The sequence below is a fragment of the Orbicella faveolata genome, unplaced genomic scaffold (assembly GCF_042242905.1).
Source record: "Orbicella faveolata isolate gen_17 unplaced genomic scaffold, um_ofav_v1 contig_47, whole genome shotgun sequence".
In the NCBI taxonomy this organism is placed as follows: domain Eukaryota; kingdom Metazoa; phylum Cnidaria; class Anthozoa; order Scleractinia; family Merulinidae; genus Orbicella; species Orbicella faveolata.
The window spans coordinates 23,710,098-23,731,236 of NW_028301577.1; the positions used below are offsets into that span (position 1 = coordinate 23,710,098).

Genomic DNA, 21,139 nt, shown 5'->3' on the forward strand with positions numbered 1-21,139 from the left:
TAGGTTGTTCCTTATTTCTTTGGTGGACAATAGCTTGTGCAAGAATTGTTTTTAAAGTAATACAGAGGATCTGGGTGGTAGAAAGCACTTGCTCGATTTTTTGTTTTTGTTTTTGTTTTTGTTTTTTGTTTTTTCAGCAGTTTTTGTTATGTGCAGAATATAAATATTGCCTACCATCCCTCCCGCAAAAAAAGATATTTGTTCGTCCCTAATAGCCTGGGAACACAGACGGAGTTCTCTCTGTATCTACTTACCATGCCAGAGAGGGGTGGAGGAGGGGGACTGGGGCGTGTCATAGTTATTGTCGGCTTGCACTGTCACGGAATCATAAATAAAAATCATGACCATTCAAAAAATTAATTCAAGAATCTGGGATATGATAGATGATTGATATATAAACAACCTCGCCAAGATTTAGGTCTGTGCGGTTTTTCATCCGCGCGTTATTCGGAAAAGTGTTTTACCCAAATTTATAGAGCTTTATATGGAGGCGCCATCTTGGTGCCCTTCCGAGGGGCACCAACTATGTGCGGCCCCAAAACATATGGTTTTTCAGCCGTTTTGGTCATAAATAGGGTATCGACTTTAGCTGATTTTGGTCATAAATAGGGTATGTTTTTTGCACCCTAACCTTGATATGGGTATGTTTTTAAGAAGAAGCCACGTTTTCATCATTATTTTATGTAATCAACAAAAGCTCTTCACAAATTATGTTTACGGTAATTTAACATTAGTCTGAACTAGGGAACTAATTATGACGCAGGTCTGAAACAGGGTTTTGATGTAAGGGTCAGGTCATCAATAGGGTTTCAAATTTCGCTTATTTTGGTCATAAATAGGGTAAGGCTTTTGGGAAGCGGGCCGCACACCCCCACCCAATTTTTCTGGGAGTATCCCCCCCCCCCCCCCCGGGGCGGCCGTAAAGTAACAGAAACATCTGTCGTTGAATTTTGCTACTGAAATGAAAACTATTATTCTAGAGTTCCGACACATTGAAAGTAATAATTCTTCTAGTGCAAGAACTGTCCAGTTAGCAAAAACTTGAGCTTCTGACCCACGCGAGAGCCTTGTCGGGCCGCCATTTTATGTCACGCAAAGGCCTAAACTTGGAAATTCACCTCCTTTCGAGTTTAAACTTTGTAAAACGTCAAGTTCTAAAAGGCTCCTATAGTCTGATGAAGCTAAAAACTTCAGAAGAATTTGTAATTTGTAATTTTTGAAAATGATGAGATCACATGAAAACCGGCAATATAGGGGTTGATGAACCCAGGCAGAAGAGTTCACCAGACTCGATGACAAGAGTTAACGAGGTAACGTAGGACTAACTGTACTTTTCATGGCGGCTTCCTTGTTTTCTCATTGAATTCCGTCCCCAAAGTCTGCGCCTTTTTCTTTTCTTTTTTTTTTTTCATCTCGGTAGCCTAGCCTGGCCGGGCTGAAATTTTGAAAATGAACAGAGAACACGTCTCGCCAGTACAGGACTTGTACATGTACACAAAGATGCCGACCTAAAGTTCGCGAGTGCAAGGGGAAGGGAGGGGGAGGAGGGGGGGAAGGGAGACGGCTTAAGTTCATGTTTTCCCTGGATGGGATGTACGCAGACTCGTCCATCGATTGATAATATGATAAAAGTAGACGGCCAAGAGTCCGTGAGAGACACACTGTCCCCCCGGATAAGATTCATGTACTAAATTTTGACTTTCACCCTCCTTCTCCCCACCAATACTGACAACCACAGCTAGAATTGGACTACATGTATAACCTTTTTCCTTCCTTGACTAACTTAAACACAGTTGACTCCACTAACGGCCACGGCGAGCAGTCCGTACATTCACTCTTTTGTCAACCTCTCTTCAACAGCAACGGCCACTGAAACGCGTCCCTACTGCCAATAAAATAACCTCTCGACAACGGTCAGTTAATCAATGACTGGCGAACGGTGTACACAAAATCCCATTTCTTTCTTGTAAAATTTAAGGTCACCAAACTTGATCCGTGGTGCGCGCGCGTCATTGCTCTCTTGTCTGTTTCTGTTTAACTAGTCGGTCTGCTTTATTGACTTATTTTGATTGTTACGTACAGTTTATATGCTAAAAAAGACATTTTTTATAAGAAAAGAAATGTTGCACCCCCCCGAAAAACAGGTGTCATGTTTACACCCCTACCTACCCATAATGGCCTCTTCTCTACAACAACCACTTTCCTCTGTGCCCAAGGTGGCCGTTGTGGAGTGGTTCGACTGTATAGAGAGCGGCACCCAGTTAACAAGCACATTGTGTGGATGTTTTCGTGGAGGATGAAACTCAAAAACAGGCTTGCGAGGTTTTACCGTATGCCGCATGAATAAAGCCCGTGTATAGGGGAATAACTCTCCTAACCGTCTTGTTCTCTTGGATGTTACGTGTACCATGTAGTACCGGCAGTAGGTACAAATTGAAGGGCGTGCTTAAAACACGAAATGGCGAAATGGCACCGCGGTCAGCCTAAATAGCGCTATTTCGTCTTTTAAACACGCCCCAGATTGAACTGTTCTGAGGCTCTTTACTGTCCCATACGGTTATCCTCGCGTTCCCAATATGATCTCCTTCTAGAGCAAGTGGCGTCAATATCAAAACAATCATTTATTTAACATATTTTCCAACATTATAATGCATAAAATGCGTGCTTGTGTCTATTTTTACTGGAACTAAAGCCTGTTTCTGACTCGTTTATTTTTTCAATTTTTAAAATATCTTTTTGCCAAGCATGTTGCTTTTCAATGACTTTCCATGACCTTCACTTAAATTCCATGACTTTCCAGGCCTGGAAATTGAAATAACAAATTCAATGACTTTCCAGGTTTTCCATGACCTGTACGAACCCTGTTGTATCAGCCTTGCAGTGGTCTTTGACTTCTCATCGTTTTATAGATGGCTACACCAAGATGCAGGGAAAAACTCTTTACCCACATTTCATATCTCGCAACGATAACAATAAAATGACTTAATTTTCGCCATCTTCCCTACGTGGATTAGAAAGTCTGTCAAGACCTGATGAACGGGTATAAAATCTAAAATTTACATTGAATACGTAATACTATTCTACCATTTTCAAACGAGTTAAGATGTGGATCACAAATTTAATAAACCGTAGCTCTATTGACAAAAAAATATTTATATCTTGCTACTAAAAGTCGTACAACATTGTGTGGGAAAGCTCTTTTTTAAACATAGTGCCTATGTTCAGGCTTTGGGGGCATTTTTCTGTGGGGCATATCTGCCATGGCGCTCTTAGCACCTTTGACCGGTTTGAGCACGTAACTACATTCTTCCTCTCCAAGGTCCTTGTTCATGCACTTAATGTACCTATCAATATGGCTCTGGAGGAAGGACAGCGGAGCGGACCCTTGGCTCAACACCTGGTAGTGGAAGTCTTGAAGGCTAAATCGCTTCCCCAGGGCCTTCTCGGTCTTGTTGCGCAGCTGCATTAGTGCCAGTCTCCCCAACATGTACGCGGTGGCCTGACCCGGATCGCTCTGATATCTGGTCACTTCCTTCACTGCAAAGTCTGATGTGTCCCAAGCATATTTTTCAAACATCTTAAGAGCCTCGGTCCTGAAGAAATCAAAAATTCGGTTTTCAGAGAGATTGCAATGGGTGGAAACCCAGAAAGAGCATTGAAATAAGACGAATACTCCTACAAGCGAGAAGACGAAGATATGTCGAGTGACTGCGATTTCCCAACGATTTGATTCCCTATGACAACTTTCTCTGACTTTCACGTCATCAAATTAAAAACTGCCAGACACGACCTAAGGCCCCGCCCACACGAATCCGGATATTTTTGAATCCGCAACTTTTCCTTTCCGGATACGGCTTCCGTCCACACGCATCCGGCGAATTCGGCAGCGAATTCGGATGTTGTTGAATCCGCTCTCCAGAGTGGAAAAAAATAAATCCGCAACCAATCCGATAACGTGTGGACGGCGAATCCGTGTATTATTTTCGAACCCGATGACGTAGCAAACTCGTGTTCAGTCTCTGACTGAACAATAAACCAACACGGCGGCACAACGTGTAGGCCTAGTTTGTCTAGAGTGAATCCGGATACCATCGGACACGTGTGGACAGGCGAATTCGATTTCAATACGCTGCGTGTGGACGGGGAAATTTTTCAATCCGGAAAGAAAAAGTTGCGGATTCAAAAATATCCGGATTCGTGTGGAACGGGCCTAATTCTAGATTGCGTTGAGGACATACTGAGACATACTGAGACATACTGATAAATGCTCACCTGGTCATACCACGAGTGTGTAACCCAGTGTCCACAATAAGCCTTACAGCACGCCAGGTCTACAACACAAGAAAACAGAACATATCAGTCTTCGTATAATAAGCAAAAAGCGCACTTCGAAGTAATTTTTTCAAACATGAAACACTGTGTTTGACCACATTTCCAAACGCCGAGAAGAGAGTTGAAAACACGATGCGCAGCGGAGTATTCTTGACGAACTTCGAGGCGTTTGAAACACTGTCTTGAGTGTTTGATATATCTTCTCAATCGAAACTAAAACTAAGGAGGAAGTGGAGAATTAAAATCGTAAAAATCTATACTAATTAAGATCAGATATCCAAACACCGTAACAGTCACGATTTCCTTTGTTTAAACTTGAAGAGTTATCAATGAGTTTGAGAATGGTTGTGGACGCTTGCTCAACACGGTTATGGCTTAGAGATATAAATACACGATCGTGCAGATAACTGGCTCTGCTTTAAAGCTTCTTTATCCTCACCTGCCATTTAACCATGCCATACTTCTGCAGCAGATTGTCCTTGTAGGTATCGGTGTCGTCCGAGAGAATAGGATTCTCACTGTATAAGCCCCATCCCTCGGTAAACGCAGTGTAGTAAGTGATCTGATCCAACCAAGCAGGAACGCCACCGCACTTATCTGCAAAGTGCTCTACGTGACCTGCAAGCAACGAATATATAGTGATTAACAATACTGCCAGAGCCCGAAAAAATTGCGTTACGCGAAAAGTCACGCAACGCTTTGCCGAGAGAAGGCTTGCGTGACAAATCAAAGCATGCACTACATTGCTCGCAAAAAAAATTTGGATGATTTTAATTTGAGACAAAAGGAGTGTCCGAAAGTAAAACTGCCTGAAATGTTGCGTCTGAAATATTTCCAGTACAGTATGAAACTTCTAAAGCAATCATTTTACTTCATGGAGCGAACTCTAGTTAAGACACTGCTTGAGATATATACGTAACGGCATGATGGAATTTGCTATCTTCTCGTAGATGTATCTGTAAAACTTTGAGGCTATAGTAAAACTATCATTTTCACAGATGTCGCTTCAGGCTAATTTCGCGTTTTGTAGGCGTAAATTTACCTTACTGTTTCAGCAAAGTGTCCGACATTTTGTCTGAAATTTGTCCGAAATGGGATAAAAAGTGTCCGAAAATTAAACGTTGGCAATTTTTTGCAAGTAATATATGCGATGACAAGCTACTGACCACACCCATCTTGCACCTGTGTATGGTCAGCAAAGTGTCCGACATTTTGTTCGAAATTTGTCCGAAATGGGATAAAAAGTGTCCGAAAATTAAACGTTCGAAATTTTTTGCAAGTAATATATGCGATGACAAGCGTACTGACCACACCCACCTTGCACCTGCGTATGGTGACCTGGTCTGGCCTCGTGTCCAGTAACAGACCACTCCTGAAAGACTGGGCCAAAGTCTTTAAGAAAAAATGGCAGGCCGAAGTATGCGGGCTTGGAACATTCTGCATCAGATTGCAGAAAGAACTGAGCACCATTAGAAGGGTTGTAATGAGGTAGCATCTCTATCGGACAGTTTGGAACTGTAACCTTTGGACCAGTGAAATAGAATACCTGGTTTATCTTTGGATAAAGCATGCCCATCACCTGACGGCAGTACCGGGCCCACCTGTGAAAATAAAGCAGTTGAATACCATGCCATTCTCAAGACTTGGATAAATGGCCGAAAATAAAGCTTGATGTTGTCGTTTATCATTGTTGTTGTTGTTGTTGTGGTTGGGTGCCTTGGTGTCTTTCAATGAATGCTCATTTCATCCACCCTAACCCTAAACCCATTTTTGAACCTATGACTTTTAAAGATCCTTTTCAAGTATCCTTCAAGGAGTTAACACACAATGCAAAGATATTTGATGTGTATGGCTCTAGAAAAGAGTTGGCAAAGATCTATCCAAGGGTGAAGTATTACTTCATGAAAATTTTCAGATTTTAACATACAGTCAAACCTCCGGTTGCGAGTACGTCTCGTAAGCGACCACCTCTCCTCAGCGACCAGTTTTCCAAAATACCAAAAGTTTCCAAGTCGAATCACTATATTTGGAACCTCTTGTAAGCGACCACCTCTTGTAAGCGACCACCTCTTGTAAGTGACCGTGACCACTCTTAGAGCTAAAAGTCTGAAATTTTCTTTTGTTTTTAACCTCCTGTAAACGACCACTTGACAGATAATAGAACAGAAATTGGACAATAAGGTGTTGTGACATTATTACATTCCTGAGTAGTACAAGAGACAGAAATTTCTTAATGGGAAGTACGGATTTTTTTCTCGAAATTGAATTTTCACATGAGTAAGACAATCAAAACATGGGGTAAGTCGCCGCAGTTACAATATGCTAATGAGGCAAAATTGTGACCCAATATGGTCTAAGCTCTCGTAAGCAACCACCTCCCATTAGCAACCACCTAGGCTTGACATTTTGGGTGGTCGCTTACGGAAGGTTCAACTGTAAGCTGTTTATACAATCTTGAAAGACCCTTGAGGATTCTGAGGATTGCAGCAAGTTTGACAGCTCAGGACTGTTGTGGAAAACTAACAAATATGTTCAAGATCTTGAAAGAACCTTGAAGATCTTTGGGATTAGAATTATTTAGTGAAGAACCTCAAACATTTTTTTTTTAAAAGTCTGCATATAAGCCAAGTGACCCACAAGGCCGGAGCTTATCCCGATTTCCGTAGCATGAAGCGACTAGGAGTATTTCTACTCCCCCTGGATAGGATGCTAGTCCATTGTAGGGTTACCCCCCAGCATTAAGTTCACCGGTACCCATTTATACACCTGGGTAGAGAGAGGCACTGTGAGAGTAAAGTGTCTTGCCCAAGAACACAACGCAATGTCCCCACCCAGAGCTCGAACCCGGACCGCTGGATCCGGAGACGAGTGCACTAACCATCAGGCCACCTCAAACAAATGCCACAAAAATCTGTGAAGACCCTCGAAAGGTCTTTTACCATGGCAAGACTGTGGTCTTAGAAAAATTACAAGGGGCCCAAAGGTTCCTAACCATGAAATACAAGGTGCCCAGCACTTACACTAAATATATGGAAAACAACCAGTAAGTTTTTCCAGTCACCCAGAGGCAAAAGTTAGTTGCCTGTGGCACCCGACACTTCTAGAGCTCAGCCTTACAGGGAGGATACACCCTCATTATTATGCCTACTTTATTCTGGCGTGAACAAAAGTTCAGTCAGTAATTTTCTTATCTCAAGAACCCCTTTAATACTTTTGTGGCCGGTTGGTGACAGGACTGATGGAGTTCCACTGTATTTTACATACTTGTTAACAGCCTTCCATCTGACTGGGCAATACTGTGCAGCCGTTTCAGGGCTGGTACAATTCTTGAATGCAATCTCATCTGATTCGTTTTTAGGAAATGAGCCGTTGTTGTGCCACATGCTAGTGGAGTTAAGCACCTCTTGGAATGCTTGGATAGCTTCTGCTTCATCAGATTTTTTAGTGTACTCTTTGGCAATGGATATCACCTAAAATGATCAATCAAACTTGTGACTTCTAAATCACTTGTCACCATAAAATAATAATAGTAATAATACTACTACTACTAATAATAATAATAATAATAGTAATAATAGTAATAATAATTATAATAATAATCTTGATCAATAACGATTTCTTAAAACATAAGCATGTGAATATTATTGTTAAAAGCCAACATTTTGACGTCATTGTGACACCATTCTGAAGACAAAGTGAATAAATAATGTGAAGATCTGATTTCTATACAGTCTCTAAAATTAGCATAATAACAAAGGATCACAAGTCCTTCAAGTGAATACCTTTGTGTGAATCAAGTCCATTTGCACGTTAAGGGATGGTTATATAATAATAATAAAATTTAACAAGAATAATGATAATAATTAATAATAGTAATAATAATAATAATAATGATATTTTTTAACTTCTATCATGCCAATGTCAATGTAAAAATTTTCATAGGGCATCTGTGAGCATCTTAGTTTGTTTTTTCTAGGTCCCTCAGTATCAGTCAAGAGAATCTTCCATAATTAGACATAATTTTACCACATGAGTCTTACAGAGGTACAATAAGCAGAAATTTAAACTCTTAAAAACCAATTGAAATATTTAAGTGTTAAGGTACCTTAAACGTAGTACAAAAGACGACAGCAATCTCCTCTAAAGCAAGAAGGTCACCATGGCAGCACTATGAAAGTATGGGACCTGAAACTTGCTAATGTTTAAAAAGAAATTCAATGTATATGCTTGGGGGCAAACCTTTTCCAGTCATACATGTACATTTCTTTGTAAAAACTGGCAAGTTTGGGGTACCACATTTCCATGAGTGTTTATTTCAATAAAAAATCGGAAAAGTGGAACACGGCAAAAAGGTCCACTGATCCGGTATCATAGATATGCAATGTGTGCACAGCACTACAGCAGCTATTAGGCTAGTGGACTTGATACCTTCCACTTGCTTAGTACTAGCAGTCAATAATTTCTTTAACCCAATGACCTGATCATAGAAGTACTTAAGCTGCCTCTTTCCTTCTGCATAGATCTCCTCAGGGGAAATATCAGTAGTCGTAAAGTAAGAAACAATCAACTTGTAAGACTCTGCGCCATTCAGTGGCTCTCCAGTAGGTAGTGTCTTTGTTGTGGGCTTATCTTTATCTGGTACAAGTTTGTTGTAAACATAATCGACAGGCAAGTTCGATAATCCACTTGCCAGATCATTTGGCAAACAGTGACTCTTGTGCTCATTTTCAAGGTAATTAATCAAGTCCAGCAATGGTTGGCCAACACCTTCCTTTAATGCCTCCTTTAACGAGGCATTTACATTCTTGCCACTGTGGTCTTTGGTCCATTTGTCGTCCACTCCTTTGGACAAATTAACTAGGTATTTTGCATTCAAATAACTTTTAGCAAACCACTCTTTAAGAACTCCTTCTGCTTTATTGGCCAGTGAAAGCTGTCTGTATTTCTCTTTAAGGGCATCCACCCCAGCTTGACAGTCTACTACTGTGCGTACCATCCCTGATTTCACACCAAGTTGAACATTTTGCCTGTCAAACAAACATTTGTTAATAACAAGTTGTAAGAATTTGTTCAGGTATATGGTGTCTAAGGTGTGCAGCAACATTGGAGGTGGAGTAGGCACGTATTACGGAAGGAAGAAACTTCTGTCATTAAGAGTGCTGTACAATGGACACCGGAAGGAAAGCAGAAAAGGGGCAGACCAAAACCAACATGTCACAGGACAGTAGAGGAAGAGCCACAACAACATCATCTATATTGGAGCACAATCAAGAAGGCCGCAAAAGACCAGTTAGAATAAACAGTCTCCTTGCTGCCCTTTGCGACAGCCAGCGCTATGAGGATGACTGACTGACTGACCATCTAAGGCGTCCATTAATCCATGGTTAGAAAATTTACTCTTGATTCTCAATAATTAACCTCCAATGCAAGTATGTTTTGGGCACACAAATGCACATTTTTGTATAAGGCCGCCATCTTAACTTTGGTAACTATGGAGGGTTTGAGTCAGGGAAAATTTGCCAAGGGAGTAGGTGTGCTCCCCCACCCTCTGCCCCAGACCTCTAATGGTCAAGCATCCAAATACAATCCAAGATGGTGGCATCAAACACCTAGTTTATTGAGCACTCTGTTCCAAAATTTAATTAATAATGCCTGCACTCTTGAGTGGCTTAACTCAATTATATGACACTGTCCTTCGCAACTCGAGAAGCAAAATGCAAACAACGACACTTTACGTACAACTGTATGAAAATTGGGACTGGTCTGGAAAAAAATTCATTTGAGACAACCCCCCTCCCCCCCTCCGGAAATTCCGGGACCTTTGATCCCCAACACCCCCTGAAATTTCAAATACCTTCCGTTGGGGGGGGGGGGGGTATGGATACTTTCTGGAACTACACATTTGAATTTACTGTTAACTTGACCCACCCCTCCCCCCTCCTGCAGATACTAGGTAAGAACACTGCAACTGTACCTGTAACGATCAACTGGGGTCTTGTGTTTCTTGAGAGTATCAACTACAAGCTGCACATCATCATATGTCTTAGGCTTGACATGATATGCATAAGCGTTGATGCTGTAACCAAGACTACAAATTGGCTGCCAACAAAACAAGTCGGGACCCAACATCCAGTCACCAGCATAATAGTTCTCAGCATATGGGAAACCAAATGTGTGCTGAAGAAAATGTTTTACCTGAGGAAAAGACGTAAGTAGACAAAGCACAATTTTAATTGATCAATTTTGATATGTTAAAATTCAGCCTAAACCAACAGACCTCAGCACGAGGCTCTGGGCAATAACTACAGAGTTTGTGGGGTTTATTCCCGAGCCTCGTGCTCAGGTCTATTGTTTTAGGCCAAATTTTAATAGATCGAAATTGGTCTATTTCTTCAATGGCCAATTGAAAGTGTCTAACCCTGAGGAGGGGACTCCTGTATAAAGAGGATGGGGGTGCTCATCACAAATATTGAAAAAAAAACCCTAAAAGGTACTGGTCAAGATACTGATTTGTAGGCATGGCTTGAATTTGTTTCCACCCCTAAAAGGTACCAACTCTAATACAATGCCTGCTGTGGACCATTTGTGGCTGAACACCCTAAGAACTACCAAAACCACTCTTTAACCCCTGAAAGGCATGACGAGCACCCCTGTCCTTTTCATATAAGAGTCTCTGTGGGAGAAATGTGTGGTTACAGAAAATCCACACCCACCCCAAGCTGGGTTATTGGAAATACCAAGGGAGGAGAGGTTCAAAAGCCAAAATTATTAAAGGAAAGTAAAACCAAAATAGAATTTCTAAAGGGATTGTAGAGGGAAAGGGCAAACCAAATAAAACACTGTGGGAGAGATATGGATATTTTGTGGTCCAGGGCTTGAAAAAGGTGCTGTCCCATTGTTCCAGACAAGTAGACTTTCCTTCTGGGCAAGAAAAGTTTCATTCTCACTTGCCCAATGGGCAAGGGACCAGGCAGGTTGTCTACCAACTATGTCATTAAAAGAGTAAACTAAGACTTGCCCAGAGCAAGCAAAATTTGAGAGCTATTTGTCTCAAGGGCAAGCTGGGATTTAAGTTTTTCAACCCTTGTTAGGTTATATTTGTATTAGGGATGATTGATCATCTGATAAAATACCGCCTTTCTCTGTCTGATTTTATTTTTACACGTACATTTGTGGGAGTTAAATCCAATAATAGGTAATGCATACATTAAAAATCATTTTGTTGAAGGTCTTACTAAAAATCCATTCTGTAAGTACCTGAGCAAGTGCTTTCACCTCCCTCGGTTTCATTTTATTTTCATCAAGTTTAATACTGTTAATTTCTTGAAGCAATTCTTTGGCTCTGTCTGTCTTTATCTTCATTTTTTGGGGGTCAGGATTGTACGGCATGTACCTGGAAAATTATAAATAATTAATTAAAATTACTGACTAAGATGGATTTATGTAAATGATTTAATGTGATATCTGTATTATCTGCTTTCTCTGATGTTTTGGCAGAAGGTTTAGAAATTTTAGGGAAAACTCAGTTTACTAGGGGACTAAAACACCGTCATCACATCAAAAACTCAAAGTGTTTAACAAGCTGATGAACAATATTATTGTTGTGTACACAGCTGTAAGTTTCAATCAAATGCAATCAAAGAAATGATCAATAGTTACTTGATTTCAGTTGCCATTCTAATAAAACACAATTTCAAAACAATTTTAAGCAAGAAAATTAACAAAAGTAAAGCAACATGACAATTCAACTTGATGTCATCATTGTCAAGCGGATTCTCATGCAAAACTTTTTACCTGAATGCTTTCATGTCACATTTGCTAATTCATTTCCTTACAACTTAATTTCTATAAATATGCCTTGTTGTCATTTTTAATTTATTCATTAGACAATGATGACATGAAGTCGATCTTGGTCGTCAAAACGTCATGTTGCTTTACTTTAGTTAATTTTCGTGCACTGCATTAATAAGATTGTTTGATAATCAGTAAGAAGTCTGTAGACTTCAGCCTGTTGATTTAGGGTGCGTTCCTTTGGGGTGATCTGGATCAGGATCAGTGATCTAAGATCACTCGGACCATGCATGGTGCATCAAAGGAACCGGTTCCTTTGATCCGAGTGAGATATTGATCCAAATCACCCCGCAGACACGCAAGCTTAGCCTTGTTGACACACTGTTGACATCTCTAGCTATTTGTTATACATTTACCATTCCACTTGCACGTCATTCGACCAAATTAGGTAACAAGAACATGGCATTGTCAACACAAGTCAAGTTACACTTAATGCACCGTTTTGTGCATGTGGCCATAAACATGACAAATTAAGCTTAATTATAATAATTAATACCTTATTCGATGGTTTTGCAGATAATAGTCACGAGCATGTTAGCTATTTCTTGCATTTTTCCTTGCCCCTTCGATCGGGCCTCGAAAATAATGCCCGGCTGTGGATATTATGCACTTAGCAATAAAGGCAGAATCGGCCGGTGGCTTGTAATCGAAGCTTACCTTTTCCTAACATGATCATCCATTCTTTCAATGCCAGGCTGCCAAAAAACTTCATGCGAATTGAGAGCATAGTACTCTGAGTGGACTTTCTTTAGGAAGTTCTGCAGGTTCGCCCGACCAGCCTCATCTGAGTAACTACAACTACCATCGCCTGTTTCGTCCTTCGTGGGGCAGGCCTTCGAACCAGCCGTCACAGCAATCATAAGCGTTATAAAACCCGCCAAGAATAGCATGGATGCTAATCCCAGAAGAACCCAAACCCACACAGGAGTAGATGCAGATTTACGAAAGATCACTGGAGGCGGTTCTTTCTCTGATAACGAATATTCAGATGGTGAGAGCATGTCAACCTTCTCAGAATCCTTCCTCATGAAAACACTATGCATTTCGACAGTTTAACGTATAGACGAACGTAATACTGAATCAATATACAGCACTGTCTCGGCGTCCGTGAATAAATTGGTTATCGCTACATGCGCTTGCTGCTAAACAGAAGAATGATAAGCTTCTCCAACAACAGCTCACAAAGGTGCCTGGGTGCCGGGCATATGTAACGCTCTGTGAGCGCGTCACGCATTCTTTCCTCCTCGTCACCAGAGCCCGCTCTTTTTTTACCAAAAGGAAAGCGGGCTCTGGGGAACGAAATTGGCGGGATACAAGGGATGAGCCCGTAATGAGCCAATGAGCTTTTTACTTAGGACAGTGTAGCCTGTGATCAGGCTCCAGCGTCGAGCGCGAAGGCATTAGACGAGCGAAGCGAGCGGTCACATGCTAGAGTCCGATACTGAGTCCTCAAGTAACCCGGGTGGTTTTTTAGGGGGCGGGCGCGAACGGAGGAAGAAGGGGATCGCTCGCGCTCGCCCCCATCCCCCCCCCAAAAAAGAGTCCCCCTGGATGCCAGTAGATGTCATTAATTAACATTTTATAGTTTCTATCGCACCCTAGATAGAAATTTTGAAATAGTTCGCAAACTTTCCCGACACCTCCTTTTATACCGGTTCAGTGGATAAATTATAAAACGACAGATTTCTGCCCTTTTTATACGTCCATCTAGTTCCTCAACCAAAAGGTCTTAGATGACACATCTATCACGAATGGCAACTTAAACGCGATCTCTTTCGACTGAAGATCAGTTTAAACAGACTTTTGCGGGTACCTTTCATCACGACAACTGGACGAATAATTACACAAATCTCTGCAGGTGCGTAAAAAGATAAAAACATGTTTGCGCCATGGGTCCCTGGGTAAACAGCGTTCACCGGGCAAATAACATTGCCATTAATTTTTCCGTAGCCGTATACCGATAAGGAATTTAAAAAACACTGGAAACGTAAGTTAATATAATATAGTATAATACAGTAGGACCCCTTTAATCCGGTCACTAACAGACCATAAAAATCTGGCCGTATTAACGAAGTGGGCGTACTAAAGGAGCTCTTTAAATAAGAAAATGACTGACCGATCTTTTGTTCGGGCCAGAATAAAGTGGCGGTAATAACGAGGTGGCCGAATCAACGGGTTGGCCGTAGGGCGGAGTTCCACTGTACCTTAATTACTGCGCACGGCTCCTAGTGGATGGTAAGATCCACCACAGCAACGTCAAATTACGCGACTTCCATGATTAAAAAAATCTTCTTTGCCTCTATTATAGCTTCTGAAAGTAGGATTAGGTCACACTGGAATACACTTCTTTTGTAAAGTTTCAAAATAAACAGTTAACAGCCGAAGCAGGTTAAAATTTAATTTATGCACAACAAAACGACAGGTATACTTTTCTCAACCAATAATTGTTTATTTATCTCTCGAATAGCTATAATTCTTAGCCCTTGTTTCTGCGTGAAAAATTGATCAGGCTCTCACGAACAGACCTCGATTTCCACTGAACAGATATCTATGATATCTAGGATGACAACAAAAGGTTTCATTTTATGATACGACATTTATGGGCGTCTGTATTTTTTAAGTTTAAAATGGTGAAAATATTTATCGCATTTTTCTGTGGGCCAGTCCAGTGCGCAGGTACGAAAATTACCTCGCAAGAGAAGACACGACGCGCGTGTAAACTCTTGATTATCAAACTTTGCGCGTGAACTTGTCAAATTGCTTCACTCTTTGCTATCGTGCCCGCTAATCAACTCTATTAGACAATGTTGAAAATACAATTTGATTAAAACTATAACTCGAATAAGCTTCTGTCTAAGCAAGCGAAAACACGACCGATGATGAATTTAAAAACTGGTTAAAGATCACTTTCTGTTTTAAGCCTCCTATGTGCTCCTTATTAAGGTCGGCAATATATTAAACTCCTTGTCCGTCTCGATACATTTCACGATTATCTTTTACAAGACAATCTGGGGGAGCGCTAGAAAATGTTACCATGACGCTGGAAATCTATTCAACAATACTGACATTGTTTGTGTCACGGGCTTATTAAACGGTCAGCATAGCTAAAGATCTAAATCTGATTTCCAGTCAATGACCAGACGCTTTGCTAATTTTCTGAAATAATCACCGGAAAGCTGTTTTTTGACGCTTCTTTAAGTAGCTTCAAGACCTATCTATTAGCTCAGTTAAATTTCCTCTGTAAGGTTTCTCATTATTCTCAGAAGCAGCTATTCTTCTCAGCTTCCATCACAGAGGTGTTTTCCACAGTTACTCGTTCAGTATTAAAAGTTGCTTTGTCGTTGAGTACGGCTGTAGCGCCTCGGAAATTGCCGTCTTGAAGTCGCTCAAGGGATGTGTCTTACAAGGCGGAGCCCTCAGCTGTCCTTTCTCAACCATACTACACACTTCATTCAACATGTTAACTTTGCTGGCATCTGTAAACAACGACAACATGACAAGAGTCAGATGTAGTAAAGAAAGCCAAATAGTTAAGTGTAGTAATTTGACTGCTTTTCTGCGACAATAAAAAAGACTTAAGTGGGTTCCGATCTAAGGTTAAGCTACGTGACGGGATAAGCATCTTGAAAAGTTGAGCCTAAGTTTTTCAAGTTCGTCGTTTGTAATCCGCGTTAATCTTCTCCATCCTTAACCATCCTTGTTCCTTCATGGTTTATTATTATCTCTTTGGTGTTTTTCTACCTCAGTAAGCTACTATTTTCAGGTTTCCTTCAATTTAAAGGTAGTCTTGTACGTGGCCAAAATAAGTCAGTGAGTTCGGATTACTTCTCTATGCCAGTATCACCTCGGATTTAGACCTTTCATGGATTGGACTCCTTGGATTTAGAGCGGGGTGGGAGGGGGGAGGGGGGGAAAGAGGTGGGATGCACTTGAATTTTTAGTCCCCCCCCCCCCCCCCCCCCCACCTTTCCCCTTCTGTCCTTTCTTCCACACCCTTTCTGGTCAAGTTTAATTGCAGGTTACGTTCACAGTCAAAGGAACCTCTTACCCTTCTGATGATCAATGTTCCACTGAGACATCCAGAATCCTCTAACGCTCACGTCTTGAAATATCAGCGAGCCCTGACCATTAAAAAAAGTTTGGCATATTACATGTATTCGAGTTTGATATATTTCTACATAAGGGCACAATACTACGCTTAGTACTTAAATGGTTTACAATTAATCAATAAAAAGTAAATGAATAAATAAATTAAAGAAATCAAATCAAATCAACCAAAGAATCTCGTTTACATACCGCTGGCACAGTAACAGGTTGCTTTGACATTCCGCCATAAGTCACCATTGTTCCTTTTGGTCTGAAAACAACGGAGCTAGTTAATGATTAGAGAACTTTCAGAGTTTTCACAATGTACTTCAGCTAAGCTCCCTATGCCAATCCTCTGTAGTAAAAAAGATGGCAGCTGTACATTTTACCACAATACCATGCAAGCCTAATACAGCCCGTTAAGTACAAGGAAAGCCATGTTTTTGCAGTATTTGTCCATGTGCTATCGACACTGTGTACGCTGGGTTTGATGGTTATAGAACGTTCCTGTATGTTTTTATGAGCGTTGTTTAAGTTCCCATGCGCTAAGAGTTATGGGTAAATGTACCAATGGCCATCTTTTTTTCTACGGCAGATTGTACACTGTTAATTTCTACCGAAACAATTTTTACCAACATACAATGTATACATCTCACCCCAAGTAGCGAAACAGGCCCATGGAGCTCTTTCCTCCAACACAATTGAGAGCAAGCTTAGGTGGCTTGATTCCCTAAAAGGAAACAAAAAAAAAATAATAAAAATTAAAAATTAAAACCTGTCACACAAATTTGGAAAGGTAGTATCTGTATGGGGGCCAGAAAGGAGGAGACCAGGTTGACCCAAAACCACATGGAGGAGGATAGAAAAAAGGGGTGCAGTTGGGTGGCATTCATGAGTGACTGTGAGGGCTCTAGCAGTAATCAAAGTGGATGGAAGGAGAATGTCAAAGCCTTATGTGCTTAACGGCATGAAGAGATATAGGATGGTATAGGGTATAAGTAGGTAAGATCCGTGTAGTGAAGGAGTATTACTAAGATGTAACTTGTGCAATGCAAGACTGACCTTCATTGTCTCTTTCATTTCGGAGCTTTTCAAGTCTTCTTCAGTGGCAACATAATTAGCACCCAGGTCTTTGAGATGACTCTTCAGTTCCTCCACATTTGGTCTGAAACAAATTATAGTTTATTGTTTTTCAAAATTCAGATGAAATGGCTGGATATAAAATTATCTGTGAAAAGAAAGTTGTACGAATTTAGCAACAATATGCTAAAAGTTCTATTTGGGCCTATCATGCTGATGGAGAAGATACTGTGTGATTTTTTTTCCTTTCCTCTGGCCATTTCCATCCCCACTACCTCTCATGGGTCAGTTACTTACTGCACTTCTGCTCTAAATTTATAATTGTGCCATGAAATGACAACACCACAATTGGTTGGGCTCCTTTCAGAAATAAGCAACAGTGATAAGAGGTCATGCAGTCTATCAGAAATTGCTGTGGCAGGGACACGTTTTGTATTGCAATATTTAAATTGTGCTGTACAAGTTTTTTAAGATTTACAGCTGCAATAATTTCCTGTATAAAATCAACAAGAACCAGTCAGATAAGTGCCACCTGTTACGAATGATGTTAACAGTCTTGATTCCCCAGGCAGCCGCTAATTGGATAACAGCTTGACCTACTCCACTGTTAGCACCATTTTGAATGACTGCATCACCTTGAACACAAACACATATATTTGCTAGTTCTATTGAATTTCAGTCGAGTTATTTCTTAGTCTCCTCTGCAGCCATTATTAGGGTCATCACACAACGCTTCTCCCCCACTTAGTGGGGGAGAAGCGTTGCGTGACGACCCTAATAACGGCTGCGGAGGAGACTAGTTACTTCTAGACAGTACTGATATACATGTACATGATCCAAGTCTGGTTGCTTAAAAGAAAAAAATATATTAAGGACCCATCTTGCCAAAAATCAGTTCATGGGATCAAAACTCAAACTGAACTTGACTTACATAGTCTTGGTCACCAATTCAATAGAATCACTCCTTTTGTTTTGCTGGATCATGAATACCCGAAATATTCCATCAGGGTCTGGCAACAATTGAGCCAATCCATTGCTAACAGAACAAGGTCCTACTACCAGTAATTAATTTCAAAATGCTACTAGTGAGAGAAACAGTTAATATATAGAGGATATCACTTGCCAGCCCAAAGATATGTTGAATTTTATTTTCAAATGGTAAAAACAGTTGTTTTTAACACATTCAAATCCAGAGCTTTTAGGTAAAAAATACATTTTTGGGGCATTTTGGACATTTTCCGCCCAGATATGAGCCAAATTACCTCCAATCTACTCAAAAAGGCATTTACAACATGACAGCATGCCTTTCTTTGCATTAGCATTTTGAATTAGCCCGTTTTTGGCAAAAAGCTCCCGGAGTCAACAGGTTAAACCTGCAACACTGTAAAATGGATTACCTGGCTCAAGGTCCTCAAAGTCCTTCAGTAATCGGAATGCAGTACATGGGTTTACACTCACTGTGGCTGCAGCTTCCACAGGGAGACCAGCAGGGATTTTTAAAACCTGATGCTCTAATACCACCAAGTGTCTACACCAGGAACCTATATTAAGAATTAAAAGGAAATAGAAAACATTTTTATTAATGAATTGGTAAAAGTTCAATTGAGGCCTTACACTACTGTAAAATGATATTGAAATCTTTTAAAAAATCCAAGCTTTCGTCGATCTACAGCATCATCAGGGATAAGAAAAAATATTGCGCGTAAGGCTTATATACAGATGTAAAGTAAAAGTGTGTGAGAAGCGAAAGAATGTGGGGGGTAAAATGCATGAGATAAATAAGATACAAACATGAATAAAAACGAATGATCATATTTGTATCTTATTTATCTCATGCATTTTACCCCCCACATTCTTTCGCTTTTCACACGTTTTTACTTTACATCTGTATATAAGCCTTACGCGCAATATTTTTCTTATCCCTGATGATGTCGTAGAACAGCAAAAGCTTGGATTTTTTAGAAGATTTTAATATCATTTTACAGTAGTGTAAGGCCTCAATTGAACTTTTACCAATTCATTCAAAATGCTACTGAAGGACAACATTCAACGATTATTTTTATTAATATTTACATAATTACATAATAGTGATTCTAGAGGCTCACACACTACTAATGTCCAATAACTTTAAAAACTAAATTGCAATTTGGTTACTGTAAATTAAAAAAAGATTTAAGTAATAATCAATCTTAAAATCCATGATTGTTATGTGTAAAACATGAGGATATATAGGAAAAGTGCCATCAGTACCTAGACACTGATCTGCCCTTAAGACCACGTGATCTCCTGTGTTGAGGTCTTGTACTTCATTACCAACCTCTGTGACCTCTCCAACACCCTCATTTCCTCCAACAGCTGGCAGAGCAGGCTTCAATGCATAGACACCTGAAAATGAAACAGGTTAGACCTTTTCAATATTACTTCAACTAAAGCTGTGTGCTTTGTCAAATAAAGTGGAAGACACTGTGGCCTTATGGTTTGATTCTTCTTGTCAACACAACGTATCTGAACCTATTGAGCAAAATGGGAAGGTGAGCAAGTAACAGCAGTGGCTCTCTTTGCATGTTCAGAGGTTGTTATTGAATTTGAATACATGTAAATACAAAAAAAACAAAACAAAAAAAACACCAAATCCATTTTTCCCTGAACAAAAATTAAATGTACTGGCTTGGAGGGGGGGGGGGGGGAGGGTGGGGGGTAACATTTTACTGACTGTGTGGTTCCAGAATGTATCCATACCCACCAACCGGTAAAGGGGTGTAAATTTCCAGGGGGGTGGTGGAAACCAAAAACAACCCCCATGGTATACCGGTAGATATTTTCTGGAACAGCATGATTGGGAGCATCCTTTTCCATCTTAGGAAACTTCCAGAACAGTCTCCGTCCTTAGGGTGAGTATGGTAGTCTGAATTTCAGCCACCTCTTCCCTTTCCCCCGAGGAGGGCACGGGAGTAAAGGGAAGAGATGGCTGAAATTCAGACTACGAGTATGGATACTCTTCAGTTCCAGAAAATATCCACACTCCATCCACAGAAGCAACTGAAATTTTCTGGGGGTGGGGTTCTGAAAGACAAAAAAATTAAAGAAATAAAACTTAACTGGAACTTCCAAAGGGGTGGGGGAGGTTTTAGACAAAAATCCCTTCTGTAGGGGAGGTATGGATATTTTTCTGCAACTACATATTTCATGGAGCTGAGCTAACAATCATAAAATAATTATAATTGACAACCTTGTATCTGATTGATATCAGCAGGATTTATTGGTGCTGCCAGCATCCGCAGAGACACAGAACTCGGACCAAATTTTCCTGTTTCAGCCTTCTGTAACCTGTTTTTTTTATATAAGAACACACAAAAGTTTCATGACGTCTAGAGAACGCACAGTCAGTTAATCCTTTTTTTCTGGCTTTCTCACCTCTCACCTCAGAACTTTCTCTGGATCCCCATGTTCTGAATAAACTATGGATTCAGACTTCGTAGAGAACAATCGCCAAATGTAAGGCAGCTGGGCGCTTTTTCTTCCAGACTTCGGTTGCAATAACCTAGCCGCCATCTTGGAGTCATACTAGATTCCAGACCTACTCTACCCATTTCTCTACTTCTCAACAAAATGTCAGAGTTGATGTCACGTTTGTCATGAGAAGAGACCCTGTCCAGAAGTTGACTTTCTGTTTGAATAGTTACACTATGTGATTCTTTGTCTGAGTTAAAGCAAATATGAAACATTGTTGTGCAAAATTAGCAGATGCAAATAAGGGTAAATTTTAGATGCAGCTGCTGATTTCGATCAT

General features: G+C 40.5%; 2 protein-coding genes across 3 annotated transcripts; both read right to left on the bottom strand.

The window, feature by feature from the left end:
• Positions 1 to 2,597: 2,597 nt before the first annotated feature.
• On the bottom strand, positions 2,598 to 13,401 carry LOC149097698 (uncharacterized). The gene is made up of 9 exons (XM_089278968.1): positions 12,841 to 13,401; positions 11,590 to 11,725; positions 10,307 to 10,527; positions 8,810 to 9,359; positions 7,597 to 7,802; positions 5,650 to 5,933; positions 4,772 to 4,950; positions 4,273 to 4,331; positions 2,598 to 3,593 (listed from the first exon to the last, which is right to left on the bottom strand). Exons 1-9 carry the CDS (start codon positions 13,224 to 13,226, stop codon positions 3,203 to 3,205), a joined length of 2,412 nt encoding a protein of 803 aa, XP_089135094.1. The 5' UTR covers positions 13,227 to 13,401; the 3' UTR covers positions 2,598 to 3,202.
• A 1,207-nt stretch (positions 13,402 to 14,608) lies between these two features.
• LOC110061040 (enoyl-[acyl-carrier-protein] reductase, mitochondrial-like) lies at positions 14,609 to 21,139 on the bottom strand. 2 transcript variants are annotated; one of them, XM_089278970.1, is made up of 10 exons: positions 20,771 to 21,139; positions 20,579 to 20,676; positions 19,600 to 19,734; positions 18,747 to 18,890; positions 17,882 to 17,984; positions 17,332 to 17,434; positions 16,926 to 16,999; positions 16,480 to 16,540; positions 16,232 to 16,304; positions 14,609 to 15,659 (listed from the first exon to the last, which is right to left on the bottom strand). In XM_089278970.1, the coding sequence occupies exons 1-10, from the start codon at positions 20,899 to 20,901 to the stop codon at positions 15,493 to 15,495; spliced, it is 1,089 nt and encodes a 362-aa protein (XP_089135096.1). In that variant the 5' UTR covers positions 20,902 to 21,139; the 3' UTR covers positions 14,609 to 15,492. The 2 variants fall into 2 exon arrangements, with proteins under 2 accessions (XP_089135096.1, XP_089135097.1); XM_089278971.1 differs by having other exon boundaries at positions 20,764 to 20,897.

Bases quoted from the DNA above. Each gene is read 5' to 3' on its own strand.
- LOC110061040 (XM_089278970.1), bottom strand. From the start codon at position 20,901: ATGGCGGCTAGGTTATTGCAACCGAAGTCTGGAAGAAAAAGCGCCCAG. The intron at 19,735-20,578 runs GTTGTCAATTAT...TTTCATTTTCAG, and splicing joins TGATATCAATCAGATACAAG to GTGTCTATGCATTGAAGCCT. The intron at 17,435-17,881 runs GTGGCACTTATC...AATTTGTTTCAG, and splicing joins GTTAACATCATTCGTAACAG to ACCAAATGTGGAGGAACTGA.
- LOC149097698 (XM_089278968.1), bottom strand. From the start codon at position 13,226: ATGCATAGTGTTTTCATGAGGAAGGATTCTGAGAAGGTTGACATGCTC. The intron at 5,934-7,596 runs GTATGTAAAATA...TTATTTTCACAG, and splicing joins AGATGGAAGGCTGTTAACAA to GTGGGCCCGGTACTGCCGTC. The intron at 4,951-5,649 runs GTGGGTGTGGTC...CGTTGCTTGCAG, and splicing joins TCACCATACGCAGGTGCAAG to GTCACGTAGAGCACTTTGCA.